Source organism: Tachypleus tridentatus, chromosome 12 (genome assembly GCF_004210375.1).
Source record: "Tachypleus tridentatus isolate NWPU-2018 chromosome 12, ASM421037v1, whole genome shotgun sequence".
In the NCBI taxonomy this organism is placed as follows: Eukaryota; Metazoa; Arthropoda; class Merostomata; order Xiphosura; family Limulidae; genus Tachypleus; species Tachypleus tridentatus.
In genome coordinates this window covers 76,359,094-76,377,613 of record NC_134836.1, presented here as the reverse complement: position 1 = coordinate 76,377,613, position 18,520 = coordinate 76,359,094, and the positions used below count along the sequence as shown (strand labels likewise).

Below are 18,520 nucleotides of genomic sequence, written 5' to 3'. Positions count from 1 at the left end.
ATATGCAATTGTTCGTTTTAACGAAAACCTTAGACTTAAATATTCGGGCAATGATGCTGACATCTAACATAAGATTTTATAATTGAACGTTGAACTCTGGTGGCTAACTTTGTAAAACACTTCAGTATCAAAATATCATATATATATATATATATACTCGTATATGCGACTGGTGTCAAAGCCTTACTGTTGTCTTTCTTAGTAAGATTTGTAACGTATGAAAATTTTAGTTTCCATAAATAATTCCCCCCGCTAGTATAGCGGTAAGTCTACGGACTTACAACGCTAAAATCAGGGGTTCGATTCCTCTCGGTGGGTTCAGCAGACAGCCCGTTGTGCCTTTGCTATAGGATAAACAAGCATAAATAATAACTATAAAATTTGCGCAAAGATTCACGATGGCATACCTGCGCATATCTCACAATGCTAAACTAGGTTATGTGACTATTCTCGCAGACTTACACAATGGGGTGTCTGCGTTTCGTTCGCCGACGAGAATCAAATCTCGTGTAATTTTGTGCGAAATTCAAAAGAAAGAAACATCCTTCATGTAAAAGACAACTTTGAGACGTTACAAATAAAATTTGTTATATTTAAGCTTAAGAGAGTTAAGTGTACTTTTGATAAATTTTAATCTCGAAATATCTGGTATTATTAATATTTAGCAACAATATACGGTTTGTTTGTTTAATTTCGCGTTAAGCTACTCTTGGACTATATGCGCGAGCTATCCCTAGTTTTGAAGTGACGGACTAGAGAGAAGGCAGCTAGTCAATGCAAAGAACCATCAAACATCTGATTTCTTACAAATGTTGTTCAGAATAACAATAGGAAAGGAGTGGCCTAGTGGTGTGAGTGCTTGAACTGTAAATCCGGTGATTTACGGTACGCGTACCTTACCGCAAGAACACGCTGTGCACTTTAGAGCGATGGATGGGCTGTAAAAATGATGGTCAAATCTCGCTAATCGGACAGACAAGAGTAGCCCAAGAGTTGACAGTAGGTGCTGTTAGCCTGAGTCTGTCAGGTCAAAATCTGAGACGGCTGTGTGTTTTAGAGTCCTTAGCACAGTTTTATATGAAAATTGTTCATCTCACAGAAATAAAAATTAGCCGACCTCATTAATGTGTCCGCCGTGCATCTTTGTCAACACAGAATACAGAGGGAAAAAACACCCATTCAGAAGTTAAAAAATCTTCACGAAGTAATGAGACATTTTATTGGACTGAAAGATGGCACGTGACCTCATACGTAATATTAAAACACCCCTCTATCTTTTAGCCTTGATAGAACCTTGAGTTAACAGTAAGTAGCAAGAGAAAGACAAGGCTTAGAAGTAAGTAACTGATTAATATTTATTATACTGATGCATGTTTTATTTATAAAGTTTTTACCGATATTTTCTGTTCTGTCCAATAAGTCTGTGAATTTCTAAAAACTTATTACTTTCTATTAACTTATTCTGACTCGTCAAGCATCGAGAAAATGTTATGGTTTAGTTTTATTTATTTATTTCGGATAAAAAAAAATCACTCTTGGACGTCCTTGAACATAGATCAGTTTAATCACGTGCAGTTGCATACCATCCCCTGCGGATTTCTAAGGTTATATAACAAGCATCAATGGCTATTTCCGCCAGTCAAATAATTTATACGTGATTTTGGTTTATTTCTTACCCTCTTTTGTTGTTGTTTTGAAATCCCTTATGGGTTGTAGAGAGGTCAACTGGTCAGAGCGATCTGAAGTCAGAAACTATTTTAAACTGCAATGACATGATTATTTGGAGTATCCTACATATAATGTAGTACGAGAAACTTTACAAGTCGTTACGCAGCAACCAAGTAAACGTCGACTTTTTATATTTAGTTTTGTCTCTTCAGATAAGTTGGTAAGAAGCATACTGTAGGTATGTTAGTTGATGAACAACCTGAGACATTTACTTATCATAGCCCGATGTGGCTTTGCTATAAGAAAAACACACACACCAGTTATCGATAAACGCATTTTACTTTCCTTTAGGCCCAGCATGGCCAGGCGTGTTAAGGCGTTCGACTCGTAACCTAAGAGTCGCGGGTTCGAATTCCCGTCGCACCAAACATGCTCGCCCTTTCAGCCGTGAGGGCATTGTAATGTTACGGCCAATCCCACTATCCGTTGGTAAAATAGTACCCCAAGAGTTGGCGGTGGGTGGTGATGAATAGCTGCCTTTCCACTAGTATTACACTACTAAATTAGGGACGGCTAGCGCAGATAGCCCTTGTGTAGCTTTGCGCGAAAATTAAAAACAAACAAATACTTTCCAAAAATTCTCGTTTTCGTTGGTATGAAAAAATACAACGAAGAACGCGATAAAACATAGGACACAACGTAGGCTTGTAAGAATTAACACTTTATATACATCTAAATTATTTTTATTACTGAATAAAACGATTGCGTATGTGTTTTTCTTATAGCAAAGCCACATCGGGCTATCTGCTGAGTCCAGCGAGGGGAATCGAACCCCTGATGTTAGCGTTGTAAATCCGTAGAGTTATCGCCGTACTAGCGGAGGTTGAAATAATGAATTTTACGTCTGCTTAAATCGTTCCATTTATAATTTGGAAAATCAAACCATAATAAAAAAATCTAACAGAGAAAAAAAATTATGTTATTATTTGTTAAATTGGTCATAAATTAATTAAATAAGGCCGAATTTCCAACGTTTAACCTTGTATTCAGTTTATGTGCACAGTTTAACCTTGTATTCAGTTTATGTGCACAGTTTAACCTTGTATTCAGTTTATGTGCACAGTTTAACCTTGTATTCAGTTTATGTGCACAGTTTAAGTTCAGTTTATGTGCACAGTTTAACCTTGTATTCAGTTTATGTGCACAGTTTAACCTTGTATTCAGTTTATGTGCACAGTTTAACCTTGTATTCAGTTTATATGCACAGTTCAACCTTGTATTCAGTTTATGTGCACAGTTCAACCTTGTATTCAGTTTACGTACACAGTTTAACCTTGTATTCAGTTTATGTGCACAGTTTAACCTTGTATTCAGTTTATGTGCACAATTTAATTTTGTATTTAGCTCACTTTTACAACAAATATGTTGCCTATTTTTAGGTTATTATATTTATTACGTAAAACGTTTTATTATTTGAGGCACCTGTAGTTATTAGAGTCTTACATAAACTTTTGTTCCAGACATGATCTAGTGGATAGTTTTCCGCGACTGTGAATTCAAGGATTTCGTATTTCGTGTCCCACTGCTTTAAAAAATTCTTTCCTCACTGCTTGGAGACATGGGTTGAACAGAGGTGTAACTTTTAAGTTCCACTTTTCGAGCATACAAGAGTTGGCGGTAGCTATTTTTATTCAACTGTCTTCTTTTTATTTTGTCGTCCCCTGTTGGGACAGCGGTAAGTCTACGGATTTACAACGCTAAAATCATGGGTCCGATTCCCTTCGGTGGACACAGCAGATAGCACAATGTGGCTTTGTTATAAAGAAACACACAAACACTCCAATCTGTCAGAAGGTAGACTTTTGTGTTGCTTTGAGCTTGAATTCTAAAAGCCAATCATTATTCTTTGTGAGAAATGCTATATAACATGCATTTAAGACAAGTGAGTAAAATTCGCTTGTTTATTTTGTTTTAAAGGAATGCAACAAGAAGATAAACAGTTTCTGTTGAAGCCAGAAGAAGACAAAAGTCGAAACTGCGAGGACATTGACCAAGAACACCAGTCTAACGTAAGATTGTTACTCCGGTGTTAACAATTATGTTAAAGTTTGCGTTGCAGTAAATTTTTGTTTGTTGATTGGAATGTATATATATATATAAATGCACAATGAATACCTGAAGGACACAGATGAAAGAACTACATGCCAGCGAGTTTTGGATATTTTCTGTGTATAATCAATATGAGGAGAAGAGCAGGTCCTCAGTAAACACAGTAAATGTTACTCTTTTTAATTTTTCATCTTTATTTCCGAAATTGGATTTTTATATCACATTTTCTCCAATCACTTCCAGCAAGAGCGTAACACTCTACAACATAAATCTCTTTGACTCATTCCACCATACACGTCACTTGGAATAACACACAACAGGCATCATTTGTAATCTTACCGTGCTTTGTTTTCCTTAAATGATTTATTTAGGTTGTTATAATTAATCTCCACATCGTGTCTTGTTTCTCTACAAGATTTCTTTAGATTGTTATAATTAATCTCCACACCGTGTCTTGTTTCTCTACAAGATTTCTTTAGGTTGTTATAATTAATATCCACACCGTGTCTTGTTTCTCTACAAGATTTCTTTAGGTTGTTATAATTAATCTCCACACCGTGTCTTGTTTCTCAACAAGATTTCTTTAGGTTGTTATAATTAATCTCAACACCGTTTCTTGTTTCTCTACAAGATTGCTTTAGATTGTTATAATTAATCTCCACACCGTGTCTTGTTTCTCTACAAGATTTCTTTAGGTTGTTATAATTAATCTCCACACCGTGTCTTGTTTCTCTACAAGATTTCTTTAGGTTGTTATAATTAATATCCACACCGTGTCTTGTTTCTCTACAAGATTTCTTTAGGTTGTTATAATTAATAGTTTGAGCATGAAAGCATGACAGTTGGAATGACCATTAGTATTAAATTCTGATTACAGGGAATTGATATGAAATCAGACTTACTATGACTATGGTAATTGACTCAGTGGTAGCTCTGAGGGTTTATTATGCTAACGGTAAGGTATTGACATCCGAGATGGACAGTCTTAATAACCTATTATGTCGTTTTATGCTTTAAAACAAACAAACGTAACTTTCTTTGCAGGATAATGACCATCCCTCTTGTGGAGATGAAGGAACCATTGACCAGCTGTCGACGGAAGGATACGACCTTTACAGACCAAAAGGGGTTCTGGAACGGACACAGAGTAGACTGGATGGTGTCAGCTTGTCCTGGCAGAACCTGGATGTTTTTGTACCGGAAAAGAAAGAGTGGAGTTGGCGGAATTATTTTAGATCTTTGTCACCGTCCAGTCAAACTAAACAAATTCTTCAAAATGGTAAGTATATTTTACCTTCATTTGTACTTCGTTTCCAGTTGCATATAAGAAACACGTAATTTATTTCAACTATTTGTTTTTTCAGTCTTGTTTTATATCTGTGCACACAAGTGTTAATTTTAAGTTTAATTGTTATTTAGTGTATAGCGTGTGAGTGTTAAAATGAGTTATTTTTATAAATGATAGTTATGGCAACTTTGCTTATGTAACTGTTGACGAATCGTTTGTTATTAGTTCAATCTAGAATTGACGTCACGTTACTTGAACTATTTCATTTTTTTCTTGTTAGTTTAAGTAAGTATTGTTACATCATAATGTTTCGTTGTTTGTAAACATTTCTAGGCCTCAATCGCGCAGTATTTATATATCGGCAACCAACTTAATGAATATAAGTTAAATTAATGAAAATTAATATAAAAGTTAAAAGTCAAGTTAAACTGCGTATCGGTTTAGACGTAATGGGTAATTTTAAAAGCACGTTTTTAGCTTGTATTCTAATAACATAAATAGAGGAAAATGATTTGTCTTCTAAAAGAGGTGTTCTAAAGCTACTGAACTCGTCTGTGTGGACTTTGATGAAAAAAAGAGACAACTATTTAAAGCTCTGGATACAACTGCGTTAACCAATAGTGTAACAAAGTTTTGTACATATCTTTGACTTGTTCTGAAAATATTATTTAAAAAAAATGAATTTTGTGCTGTCCGCTTATTGTTGGAATTTATCACCAACAAGTCACATACACTTACACTAAAGATGATACATGATATCTTTACCTGTTCTCTGGTTTATATTTATATATGACATCTTTAACTGTTCTCTGTTGACCATCACACTTAATCTTCAAAACGAAAATTAATATTTGAACATTTTATTTACGTGTGATTATTGCTAACATATAAAGATATTATTTGTCCAAAGTATAGTAACCTGACATGAACTGCTTCCAAAATACAGTACAGTGACGTATTAAAGCTTGCTAGATTTTTACAAATAAGAACTAGGAGGGTAGTGTAAGATTAGACCTACTGTACGTTACTAAAAATGTGTTTAATTTAAAGTTGTGAATATGATTAGTGGAAGTTTTAACCTGAAAGGCGCTTTATGAGCCATGTAGACAAAGCGAACAAATCAGAGACCCCTAGAATTCAGATACAGTCGACCTAACTTTGAACTACCAGTCAGAAAGGTAGCTAGTCAACAACACCTGCCGCCACAAAGGTTATTTCCAGTTTAAGAGCAAATGGGACTAACTGTCACTCCTGAACCACCCTCAGATCTGAAAATACGAATCGTGACACAAACTTCGAACCATCCGCCTAACCTCTGATCCAACTTTCAAGATAAGATTTAAAAAAGAAATGTATATTCTGCCGTTTATATTACATATAGGATGTTTGTGTATTTATTGTTAAGTACAAAGCTATCTGCGCTATACCCAGTATGAGTACCGAAACCCGGCTGTTAGCGACAAGGCTTAGGGTCAACGAAAAACATAGGTTGTCTGGGTTTATTATCAACTTTTTTATATAAACCTGTTGATTTCCTACTTCCTGCCGTAAAATCTCTCGCCTGTGATGAATTATATTTTACTACATTTGAATTATCTTTAGGAGATTGACGATTCGTCTGAAGCTCGTGAAATCCCAACTGGGCATTGAAAATAAAATCTCAGTTTCCAACCTGTTAATACAGGTTATTGAGGCCTGTACATTTTTGTACAGGGCATTGACATCACGTTACTTGTACCGTGTGGACAACATGATATCTTTACCTGTTCTCTGGTTTATATTTATATATGACATCTTTAACTGTTCTCTGTTGACCATCACACTTAATCTTTGCAGGATAATGACCATCCCTCTTGTGGAGTTTTTTTATATTAAATAAAAAAACGTAATCTGAGAGTTTTAAAATTTTGAAACTTTAAACTCAACAATTCGTCACTGAAAATAAACTGATCATTCCTTTTATATTTATATTTAAATGGTTAGAGGGAACAAGGAAGCAGAAGATAACGCTATTTATATGTAGAATGTGATACTTTGATCTTGCATGACCTGTGTGTGCAGAAGCAGCTGGTGTTATCCACGTATAAGTAGTGCCTTGCTGCCTGGCTAATATTTGACTCTTGTATCAAAATATAACCGTACGGGTTAATGAACCTGTTTTTGTTATCCTAATCTCTTTAACCTGAGGTTAACACTTCTATTTTACACAAATTTATAACATTCAAGTGTAGTCTGCATCTGTGATCAAGTAAAATGTATGAACTTCTTTGACCTTTTAACGATTTGTTTGTGTGTGTCAGACGAAACACTATCCAGCAAACGTACATCACATTAAACCACTCGAGACTGGTAGCAAACTTAAACCCTCGAATGATTACTTAGATTGATAGCACATAATTTAAGTAGTTTGTTTATTTTGTGGTAGAAAATTAAAAATATGTTATTACCTGATCTATGCCTTACTCTAACAGAAATATTGCACGTGTCTATTAATAATGAGCAATTAACTTTTCAGTGACTCAGGTGTAAACTTTCGGTGTTTTAACACTAACATTCTGGGATCCATTACCGCGTTAGGCGCAACGTATACAGTCCATTGTGCAACTTTTGGCGAGAAGTGAAAAACTAACCATTAAAGTTGTAACACTTTCACAATCTTACAGTCAAAATTAATGAACAAAACTTAACAAGAACTAAGTAATAAACTTTTATGTCTAACATTCTCAAAGAAAACACGATCTTTCGTAATTAACCGTTACGTCAGACTTTAAATTTGAAACAATCACCTGCCAAACAATTTATAACATAGGTGGTGCTTTACAACTATCAGTTTGGGTTTTTTACAGAAAACATTTTTTTTAACTTTCTAGCATTCAGTTTTTATTTTTAGAATGAAAAAATAGTTTTTCATTTAATTTTTTTTAACAGAGAAATAACATAATTGTCATTAAATTTATACATTATTACTTCATTACGTGAAGATACGTTGTTTTGTATTTAATTTGTTTTCTATAGTACATCTTGTTCTAAGCTTGACTTCCTTGTTTATTTTATTAAAGTAGACCCGACACGGCCAGATGGTTAAGGCACTCGACTCGTAATCTGAGGGTCGCGGGTTTGAATCCCCGTCACACCACACATACTCGCCCTTTCAGCTGTAGAGGCGTTATAATGTGATGATCAATCCCACTATTCGTTGGTGAAAGAGTAGCCCAAGAGTTGACGGTGGATGGTGATGACTAGCTGCCTTCCCTTTAGTCTTACACTGCTAAATTAGGGACGGTTAGTGCAGATAGCCCTCGAGTAGCTTTGTACGAAATTCAGAATTAACTAGTTATTGAAGTAGTTTTTAGTACACACAGCACTAAAATAATAATGTGAACACGTAAGAACACGTTAACACGTAAGGTGACGGATGACAATAGAGATCGCCACTCTTTCCTCACCAATCATGAAGATAAGATCTTATAAATAACTGTAGCCTTCTACAACTATAAGTACATTCAACAAATGTTTAGTTGATCCTAACCTTTTGATCATCATCGGATAACTTATCACACAGCCAGCGGAAACCCCGGATTCTAACGTTAAGCATCCTCAAATTTATATATGACCCACAAAAACAGTAATCTTACTTTTAAAACATCGTCACTCACAGCGATATCAATTTAATAAATTCTAACATTACCGTCAAGAATTTCTTGTCATATTTCTTAGTATTTGCTTATTCATTCTAGTTAAATATTGACCAGATTCTTAAGGCGTTTGACTCCTAATGTGAGGGTCGCAGGTCGAATCATCGTCACACTAAACATGCTCTTTCAGCCGTGGGGGCATTATAATGTTACGGTCAATCCCATGTTCGTTGGTAAAAGAGTAGTTCAAGAGTTAGCAGTGAGTAGTAGTGACTTGCTGCCTTCCCTATAGCCTTACACTGCTGAATTAGGGACGGGTAGTGCAGATAGCTCTCGCGTAGCTATGCGTGAAATTCAAAACAAACAGACTAGTGAAATATTATCGGGTTACACGTATAATTCCACAGCTATCATCCAGATTGGGGTAAAGTTCGTGTGTTTTCTTCGTCAACAGTTAAGTGTTGTATTCAGCACCTATCGCAAGTCGTGTAGACAGTCATTTCCAACCAGAGGCCAAAGCAAAAGAAGAAAAAGAATTTGATAACTAAGTAAACGAATACGTCATTAATGAATACAGAACGTTTAACACTGAAAAATTTACACTGACCGATATTAGCTGGCGTAGTTATAATATAATCGAAAATACAGTTAATATTTGTTTATTTGCTGTTAAGGATAAATCTACACCATGAGCTATCTGTACTGCGCCTATCATAAATATCAAAACCCTTATTTTATCGTTACAGATCTTCTGCGGGCCCGGCAGGGCCAGGTGGGTTAAGACGTTCGACTCGTAATCTGAGAGTCACATGCTCACCCTTTCAGCCGTGAGAGCGTTATAATGTTACGGTCGATCCCACTATTCGTTGGTAAAAGAGAAGCCCAAGAGTTGGCGATGGGAGGTGATGACTAGCTGCCTTCCATAAAGCCACTAGAGGCGCCAAGTTAATGCCATATTATTGACTTGTGAAAAATTCTTTGAATTAATATATATCCTACAAAACTAAAATTATTTTTGAAGATCACCTACATATATATTTATATACACACAAATTTACTTGTCATAAGACATTACTATATGCCTATTACATTCTTAATCTGGTCCAGTGGTTCCCAACCAGGGGTGCGAGATAAGATTTGTTTTGGCCACTTTCACCTTTATTCTTAAATAAATAATTACTATGAAGGGTGCGAGAACATATTACAACTTTTTTTGGGGTGCGGGGCATAAAAAAGGTTGGGAACCACATTCTAGTCCCTTATGGACATTCTAGTCCCTTATGGAAAAAATTATAAAAGTGTATAATGATAGTATTCCAACGATAGACTTTTACTTTCAACCCAGGTTTAGTAGGTAGAAATTAGCACTAGGATTATGATGTGTTTTCAGTTAATTCATTACATTTCTTTATGTAGCTTTTGGTGCTTCAGCGGAAAGTCAGAGGGCTTATAATGCTAAAAATTAGGTTTCAATTGCCACTGTAGGCAGAGCACAGAGAGCCAACTGTTTAGTTTTATACTTAACAAAAATAAACACGTAAAAATCTGTTGACCTTTCGTTGCTCAACGGAAAGTCAAGAGAGCTTATAGTACTAAAAATTTAGTTTCGATATCCATGATGGGTATATCACAGAGAACTCGTTCTATAGTCTTTCTTGTAGTTATCATTGAAACTGATATATTATTATTTCGTTCGTAATCAAATAAAATCTCATCAAATGTGTTTTATTACTTTTGTTTCAACGTAATGCATCCTCGACTAACTCTAAAATTGTGGTTATTTTCAAATCAATGTAATGTAGCTACTAAAATCACGCAATTCATATCACAATGTTTGGTATCATATCCCCTTCCCAGTAGATCAGCGGTACGTTGATGGACTTGCAACCCTAAAACCGTGGGCTGGATTCCAGTGCAGATAGCAACCCACCTTTGAACTTAACTTTCTGCTGCTGTGTTAAGATTTATTGTTTATGTTAAAACGAATTTTATCTCCATCTAGGATAGTGAATCCCAGCTACTTCTGTTCACAATACAACGTTTTGTTTGTATTTTATTATTATACAGTCATCACAAGTTTAAATTTCAGGGTTTGGATGAAGCGGGTCTATCATTTTACGTACTTGAATTTTTTTATTTTTTTTTTTTTTTGTGCTAGACTGTTTTGGACGTGCGTTTTCTTAATGTTTTTGTTCATTAAAACCAATTGGTTAGTAAGAGTTAATAATATTTAAAAAAGAGAAAAGATATCTGATTTATTGTGTTACAGTGCTGGTCTCTCTTCGTTACATTTAGAACTTTAAATGTTATCGTTTATGTATGAATATCAGGTACATGATCTAGTAGCTGTTGTGTAGATCATACATCATTTCAGACGCAAGTATAAACGTTTGTATGTATGTATTCTGTATTAGTTAGTGGTGAAGTGAAGCCAGGGCAGTTACTCGCCATATTGGGTGCTAGGTAAGTACAAGTTCCCTTTATTAATTAATAAGTCACTAGAATTAGAGTTCTGTTTGTTTGTTTTTTGAATTTCGCGCAAAGCGTGTGTGTGTGTTTTTTTTCTTATAGCAAAGCCACATCGGGCTATCTGCTGAGCCCACCGAGGGGAATCGAACCCCTGATTTTAGCGTTGTATATCCGAAGACTTACCGCCGCACTAGCGGGGGGACTCGCGCAAAGCTACACGAGGACTATCTGTGGTAGCCGTCCTTACTTTAACAGTGTAAGGCTAGAGGAAAGGTAGCTAGTCATCACCACCCACCGCCAACTCTTGGGCTACTCTTTTACCAACGAATAGTGGGATTGACCGCCACATTATAACGCTCCCAGCTGAAAGGGCGAGCATGTGTGGTGCAACAGGAATTCGAACTCGCGACTCTCAGATTACGAATCAAGCGCCTTAATCAGCTGGCCATGTAGAACAAGAATGTAAAATCAAAAGTAACTGTTTGCTTTAATTACGTCACATTACCTCACTGTATCTGTAACAATATTACCTCACTATGTCTCCAACAATATTATCTCACTGCAACGGTAACAAGTATTAACTCACTATATCAGTAATAATAGTTCTCAACATATCTTTGTTCTTTGTTAACTGCAAAGCTGCACAAGGGGCTATTTGTGCTCTGTGAATTACGGGTATCGAAATCAGATTTTCAGTTCAATAGGCCTTTAGTCTTACCACAAATTATCGGAAGACTAGCTAGAGCTGTACAACCAAGAAATATTAATCAAAGCTTGGACATCCAAGAAATGGCTTTAAACATAGTTAAATCTTTTTTAATGAATAAATTAGATTTGATCTGTAGGGAAGTAAGTTCGATGCTGACTTAGTATAAAAACCGTGAAATGTTCAACAGGTAACATCAGGGACAGATTTAGGCAACTGAAGAGTGGATCGCCTGTAGAAAGAACTAGAGTTTCATTAAATGTAATGGCCAGCCTTTGTGGTCCTAAAGCTTAATGTTTAAATAATCATTACATCAGGTAACATGTGGTACGATAGTCTATGTGGTTTTACAGCTTAATGGTTAAATAATCATTACATCAGGTAACATGTGGTACGATAGCCTATATAGTCCTACAGCTTAATGGTTAAATAATCATTACATCAGGTAACATGTGGTACGAAAGCCTATGTGGTCCTACAGCTTAATGGTTAAATAATCATTACATCATGTAACATGTAGTACGAAAGCCTATGTGGTCCTACAGCTTAATGGTTAAATAATCATTACATCATGTAACATGTAGTACGATAGCCTATATGGTCCTACAGCTTAATGGTTAAATAATCATTACATCATGTAACATGTAGTACGAAAGCCTATGTGGTCCTACTGCTTAATGGTTGAATAATCATTACATCACGTAACATGTGGTACGATTGCCTATATGGTCCTACAACTTAATGGTTAAATATTTATTACACCAGGTAATATAAACATAGCTTATTTTGATCTCCTGTGTTTTCAGCGGAGCCGGAAAAACAACACTTCTAAATGTGCTAACAGGCCGTAATCTAGGTAACTTTATCGTCCAAGGATCTGTCCGCCTGAACAGACAGCCAGTAGGAAGATCAATAGCTCATCTCTCTGCCTATGTACAGCAGGAAGACTTGTTTATTGGCACGTTAACTGTTAAAGAACATCTGATGTTTAACGTAAGTGGCTCTTTTAAGCTTCTGTAGATGACACAGCGAGTTTCTGTTGTCCCACAGATTGCTTGACGCCTCGAATATTAAACATCTATATTATTTCATTCAGAAATAGATGTTGAGAATATGTTTATTTTTTTGCCTGTTAATATTATCGATAACATCTGAAGAGAACAAGCTAGCTTTATTGTAGGTCAAAACTGGAGAGCAAGAACCTAGTAAATAATGTAACTAATTGAAAATACTGCTTTATTGTAATATCATACGGTACAAAATTATAATGATTAATATGCAATGGTTGTACGGTTATATATCCTTAATAGTATTTGTTATCGATGTTTTCGGCCGTAACCCCATTATTAGCATTCAAGTTTTTATCACAACTTGATAAGGTATAATCTTGTTCGTGTGTAAAGTGTTTAGTATCAGTTTATACAATCAACAAAACTGGAAAATAAAATTATGTAGGCTATATATACTACGTGAAGAAAATTATTTATAAAACTACATCTATAGTATTAGAACAAACCATCTAACCATAATGCAAAATTACCAGTAAAACATTGTGTTTGTTTCTCAGATAAACTGAAAACTTTTACAATGATTGTGCAATATTATAAAGTTGGCATTTGTATACTCAAAAAGTTCATAATTCCGTACAGAAGTATGAAACCTTCACGAATTAATGAAAAGAGAAAATAAAATTTTACATTGTTCGATCAACACGAAAATGTAAAGGAACATTTTAATTAAATTACAATCTAACGTACTGAAAACATAGTGAAGAGGTGGGGGGCAGATCCGAACATCAACCATCCCATGTCACTACCCGAAGGAGCCTTAAGGGTTATATACCAGGTTTAGTGACAATCGATCCAATAATTCGCCAGTTATACACGGGCACAACGCTCGGGAAAGTCGTAGAAACCCAAGCAGGGGTGGCATGGGAGTATGAGACTTGAAAGAAGACCCCATTACGTCACTATTTTCCTCTAAGTTTGCCGGCAATCCGCTAGTTATAAGTGAAAACAAATCTATAAATCACGCATAAACGTCAAGGTTTATTTGTTCTTTTCTACCAAGTTTTATAATTATTGTTGTATAATTTGTGTTTACTTTGTTGTTTTTTACCAAGTTTTATAATTATTGTTGTGTAATTTGTCTTTGCTTTGTTGTTTCTACCAACTTTTATAATTATTGTTGTGTAATTTGTGTTTGCTTTGTTATTTTTTACCAAGTTTTATAATTATTGTTGTGTTATTTGTGTTTACTTTATTGTTTTTTACCAAGTTTTATAATTATTGTTGTGTAATTTGTGTTTGCTTTGTTCTTTTCTACCAAGTTTTATAATTATTGTTGTGTAATTTGTGTTTGCTTTGTTGTTTTTTACCAAGTTTTATAATTATTGTTGTGTTATTTGTGTTTACTTTATTGTTTTTACCAAGTTTTATAATTATTGTTGTGTTATTTGTGTTTACTTTATTGTTTTTTACCAAGTTTTATAATTATTGTTGTGTAATTTGTCTTTGCTTTGTTGTTTCTACCAACTTTTATAATTATTGTTGTGTAATTTGTGTTTGCTTTGTTATTTTTTACCAAGTTTTATAATTATTGTTGTGTTATTTGTGTTTCCTTTATTGTTTTATACCAAGTTTTATAATTATTCTTATGTAATTTGTGTTTGCTTTGTTGTTTTCTTACCAAGTTTTATAATTATTGTTGTGTTATTTGTGTTTGCTTTGCTGCTTTTTTACCAAGTTTTATAATTATTGTTGTGTTATTTGTGTTTACTTTATTGTTTTTTTCCAAGTTTTATAATTATTGTTGTGTTATTTGTGTTTACTTTATTGTTTTTTTTACCAAGTTTTATAATTATTGTTGTGTTATTTGTGTTTACTTTATTGTTTTTTTACCAAGTTTTATAATTATTGTTGTGTTATTTCCACGGCATAGGCGATGCTAAGAATGGATAAGAGAGTGACGAAAGAAGCCCGAGAACGTCGAATTAACGAAGTTTTGATTGAGGTAAATGGAATCTACCAAAAACTTCTGTCGAGAGTATTTACGTAGTTTTAAGAACCAGGTGCAACACAATGTTTGCGGTATGTGTTTGTTTATTAAAGAAAATTGATTCTCTGTGACTGATGTTCCAGTTTTAAGGTGTTAAAAGAAATGACGCTGGGATGGAGATACCGTAAGTTGTTGTAATAATAAATATAAAACCACATCAAGTCCCTGAAATGTAGGCTTAACATAGTAGTATGCTCCATTATTGCATGATCTGGTAATGGAGGGTTAGCATGACCTGGTAATTGAGGCCTAGCATAACCTGGTAAATGAGGCCTAGCATGATCTGGTAACGGAGGCGCAGCATTGTCTGGTAATGGGGGCCTAGGATGGTCTGGTTGTTAGGGTACTCGACTCATAATCAGAAGGTTGTCGATTCGAATCACATATTCAAATATTCTTGTCCTTTCGGCTGTGGGGGCGTTATAGGTTGTGATTAATCTCATTATCCGTTTGTAAACAGTAGCCAAAGGGTTGACGGTAGGTGTTATAAACTATATTCGTCTAGTCTATCACTGTTAATGTAGCGACGGCTATCACAGATAGACTTGAGTAGCTTTATTCTAAGTTCAAACCAAGAACAAGCCTGAAATATTATCTTCATAATAACATAAGTGTAGCCTCAACACACCTCTTAACTCTATTTGTTTTTTTATTTATTTATTAACTTTTACAGGGACATAAAAACGTTTCAGTTATAATTATTACCACTCAGCAAAAGAAAAATGGTAATTAATATTAATAATTTATCACAGAGAAATGAGAAAAAAACCTTAAATCATCGAGATTGCATTAATTGTGCATTGTCGTTGTTAACGACAACATTTGGTCATGTATCTCAACTGGCTTACGTCAAAGAAAAATCGTTTATTGATAGTTTCGATAACCATGGTGGGCATATCATAGATATTCCATCATGCTTAAAACTGCACGAGGGCTATCTGCGCAAACCTCCCCTAATTTAGCAGTTACAGACAACATTGCACACCGCCAACTCGGGCTTTTCTTTCACCAACAAAATGTGGAATTACCATATTTGATGTTGGGATTCAAACTTGGAACTTGCAGTCTGTGAATCAGACATTCAGAACACGATCACTGTTTACTATGTGTTTACTACGAGTTCACTAAATTAGTTTGAAATTGATATTATAATAATTTTGACAATATTTAATGAATGAATGATAGTATGTTCTATTTGTTAATATTTAGTGTGTGAACAGTAATATGTTCTATATACTGTCAATATTTAACGTGTGAACGTGTGGTCTGTTTGTTAATATTTAATGTGGGAAAGTTCTATTTGTTGTCAGTATTTAGTAGGTGAACGATATTATTTTCTATTTGTTGTCAATATTTAATATGTAAAAGATAGTATGTTCTAATATATATTTTTATTATTTTTTCAAGTACCTTTATTTTTATGAAGGAAATTATTAGTAATAATTAATAGTCATTTTTTACTGGATACGCTCTGGTAAAGTTGAGAGTCTGTCCGTCATATAAGTCTCTAGGTTTTACGTTGTTCGAAATTTTAAAAATTTGTAGTGCAGGTTGTATTTAAAGTTGATTCTCTTTATGTGATGATCGTTTTAAAGAAATTACCACTTTAGTCACTCTTGTTGATATCTAATATAGTGTCTGTTATTTCTAAAATTTTAGAAAGCTGTTATTAAATGACACATTTTATCTCTCTGTCTTAGTTAGGTTTAAAGAAATGTGAAAATACGACAATTGGTTTACCAAGCCGGATAAAAGGAATATCGGGCGGAGAGAAAAAACGACTGGCTTTCGCTTCAGAGGTAAGACTTCTGGGTTTTTTAAAGGTGAATTTTACAGAAAAAGAAAACTTTGCAGTCAAAATAACTACTCATACTGATTAATTTTGCAGGATCACATGTTTAATAAAACATATGTGCTAATAAATGAAACATAGAACTTGGTGCAGAAAGAGCCCTTTCCGAGCGGCAATCCGAACGTTTTAGTTTTTACGTTTGCCGCTAGGAAAAGTACTGTGACGTAATAGTTGCCAAACAAACCGCCAACGCCAGCGCGTTGAATGTAAATAAACATGGCCAGTGCATACGGAGAAACAGAGGCGGAGTCTGTTTTGACTTTGTGTTCTGAACAGTGTCGAGTAGCACCATATCAATTCGAACCTACTCTGAACGAACCTAGAACAGTTACTTTTGACACAGATCTGACAAGTTTTAGTGATGAAGACAGTTCCACGAGCGAGAGTAGCGGAACTGTGAGTGATACTGAAGAAAAAAGATTATATATTAAAACAACATGCTTTATGAGGCTTATGAGATTTAATTTAATATGACAACGTCAAAGTACTGTGTTAAGATTAATTTTATTATGATGAGTTATGGAAATATGTTATGGAGTTTATATTTGATTGTTTACAAGTCTACAATGTTTTTTTTTTTTAATGCATAACATGTACTTGATTACTTCAACATGTTCAAGACATAGTCTTATTTCAATTTATCTTGAAATGTTAAGTTTGAAAAATGGTATTCTTCAAACTTTTCCACATGTAAAATGATACAAAAACATCTACAGAATCATCTACCAGCTTTTAAACTTGGAATATACTCTACTTGGGATAGATTTGTCCACTGTCTAGACTAGGAAATCAAGGTTTCACCGACTTTCAGGTGCCACAAATGCAAAACACGCTCATGAATGTGAAATGTGTATGTCTAGTTACATTCTTAAAAAACTTGTACTTTTTAAATTATTATATTATACTAGTTATTGTTTATCGCTTTATACTGCACACATACATTTAAGTTTGTTCTTTTCGTGATGGTAAGAGATGGTTTCAGAGGGGTGGAATCTGTATGCTGCAGGCTGAGATCATTTCTCAGCTCTACACAAGGAAAGATGGTTAAGACGATCCTGTCTACTGCCGATGGTTTTTTCAGTCTCAACCTGCCTGGATTGAAACCCAGGGAATCCAAAACAGTGGGATCCGACACAAAACATGAGCGTTCAAAGTGATCTTGACAAAGCTTTGCATGGTGTGAAGGTGTCCAGTTCTTCCTGTTGACCATCCGCACCCACTGTCGCCACCTTGCCGGTTCCTTCTCCTTGCACGAAACGAAAAGAAGCTTTTGGCGATGCCGAACCGTTTTTATAACCATAAGCAACGCAGTAAATCATGTTATCATAAAACAAAGATAAAGTAGCAATATCAAGACAAAAAATTGTCTCACAAAGTATGTAATCCGAAAAAAGCACCGATAGATTTGCCTAAAACACCAGCACTGAAAAGAACAAAATGGTCGGCGCGCAACGAAGCGTGTTTGGCAACTAATATGTCATAGTTGTAAAACGTCACGGAAACAGCCGAACGACCGAGAACTTGAGTTCGAGGACCCGCATATTTTGTTTCCTTTTTTACTCAAAAACTAAAGTGTTTAAAAATATGGCAACCACACAGGAATTATACCTAACCAAAATACAGTTTCTAAGGCAATTATTAAATTTGTTGAAAATTCACCTTTAAACAGTTTTCAACAATACCCTTGTTGAACAGATGCGGCATTAGCGTATAGTTTGGATAAAATACATTTTCTG

At 34.8% G+C, this 18,520-nt stretch overlaps 1 protein-coding gene across 2 annotated transcripts in view; it reads left to right on the top strand.

Annotated features, from left to right (window-relative positions):
* The first annotated feature begins 886 nt into the window (after positions 1-886).
* w (eye pigment precursor family transporter white) overlaps positions 887-18,520 on the top strand; it is a 47,711-nt gene continuing 30,077 nt past the window's right edge. For both annotated transcript variants that reach the window (XM_076470166.1, XM_076470165.1), the window contains exons 1-7: positions 887-1,336; positions 3,646-3,737; positions 4,822-5,056; positions 11,115-11,163; positions 12,682-12,868; positions 14,816-14,887; positions 16,633-16,731. In XM_076470166.1, the coding sequence (XP_076326281.1) occupies positions 3,648-3,737; positions 4,822-5,056; positions 11,115-11,163; positions 12,682-12,868; positions 14,816-14,887; positions 16,633-16,731 (732 nt within the window). In that variant the 5' untranslated portion in view covers positions 887-1,336; positions 3,646-3,647. The remainder of the gene's footprint in view (positions 1,337-3,645; positions 3,738-4,821; positions 5,057-11,114; positions 11,164-12,681; positions 12,869-14,815; positions 14,888-16,632; positions 16,732-18,520) is intronic.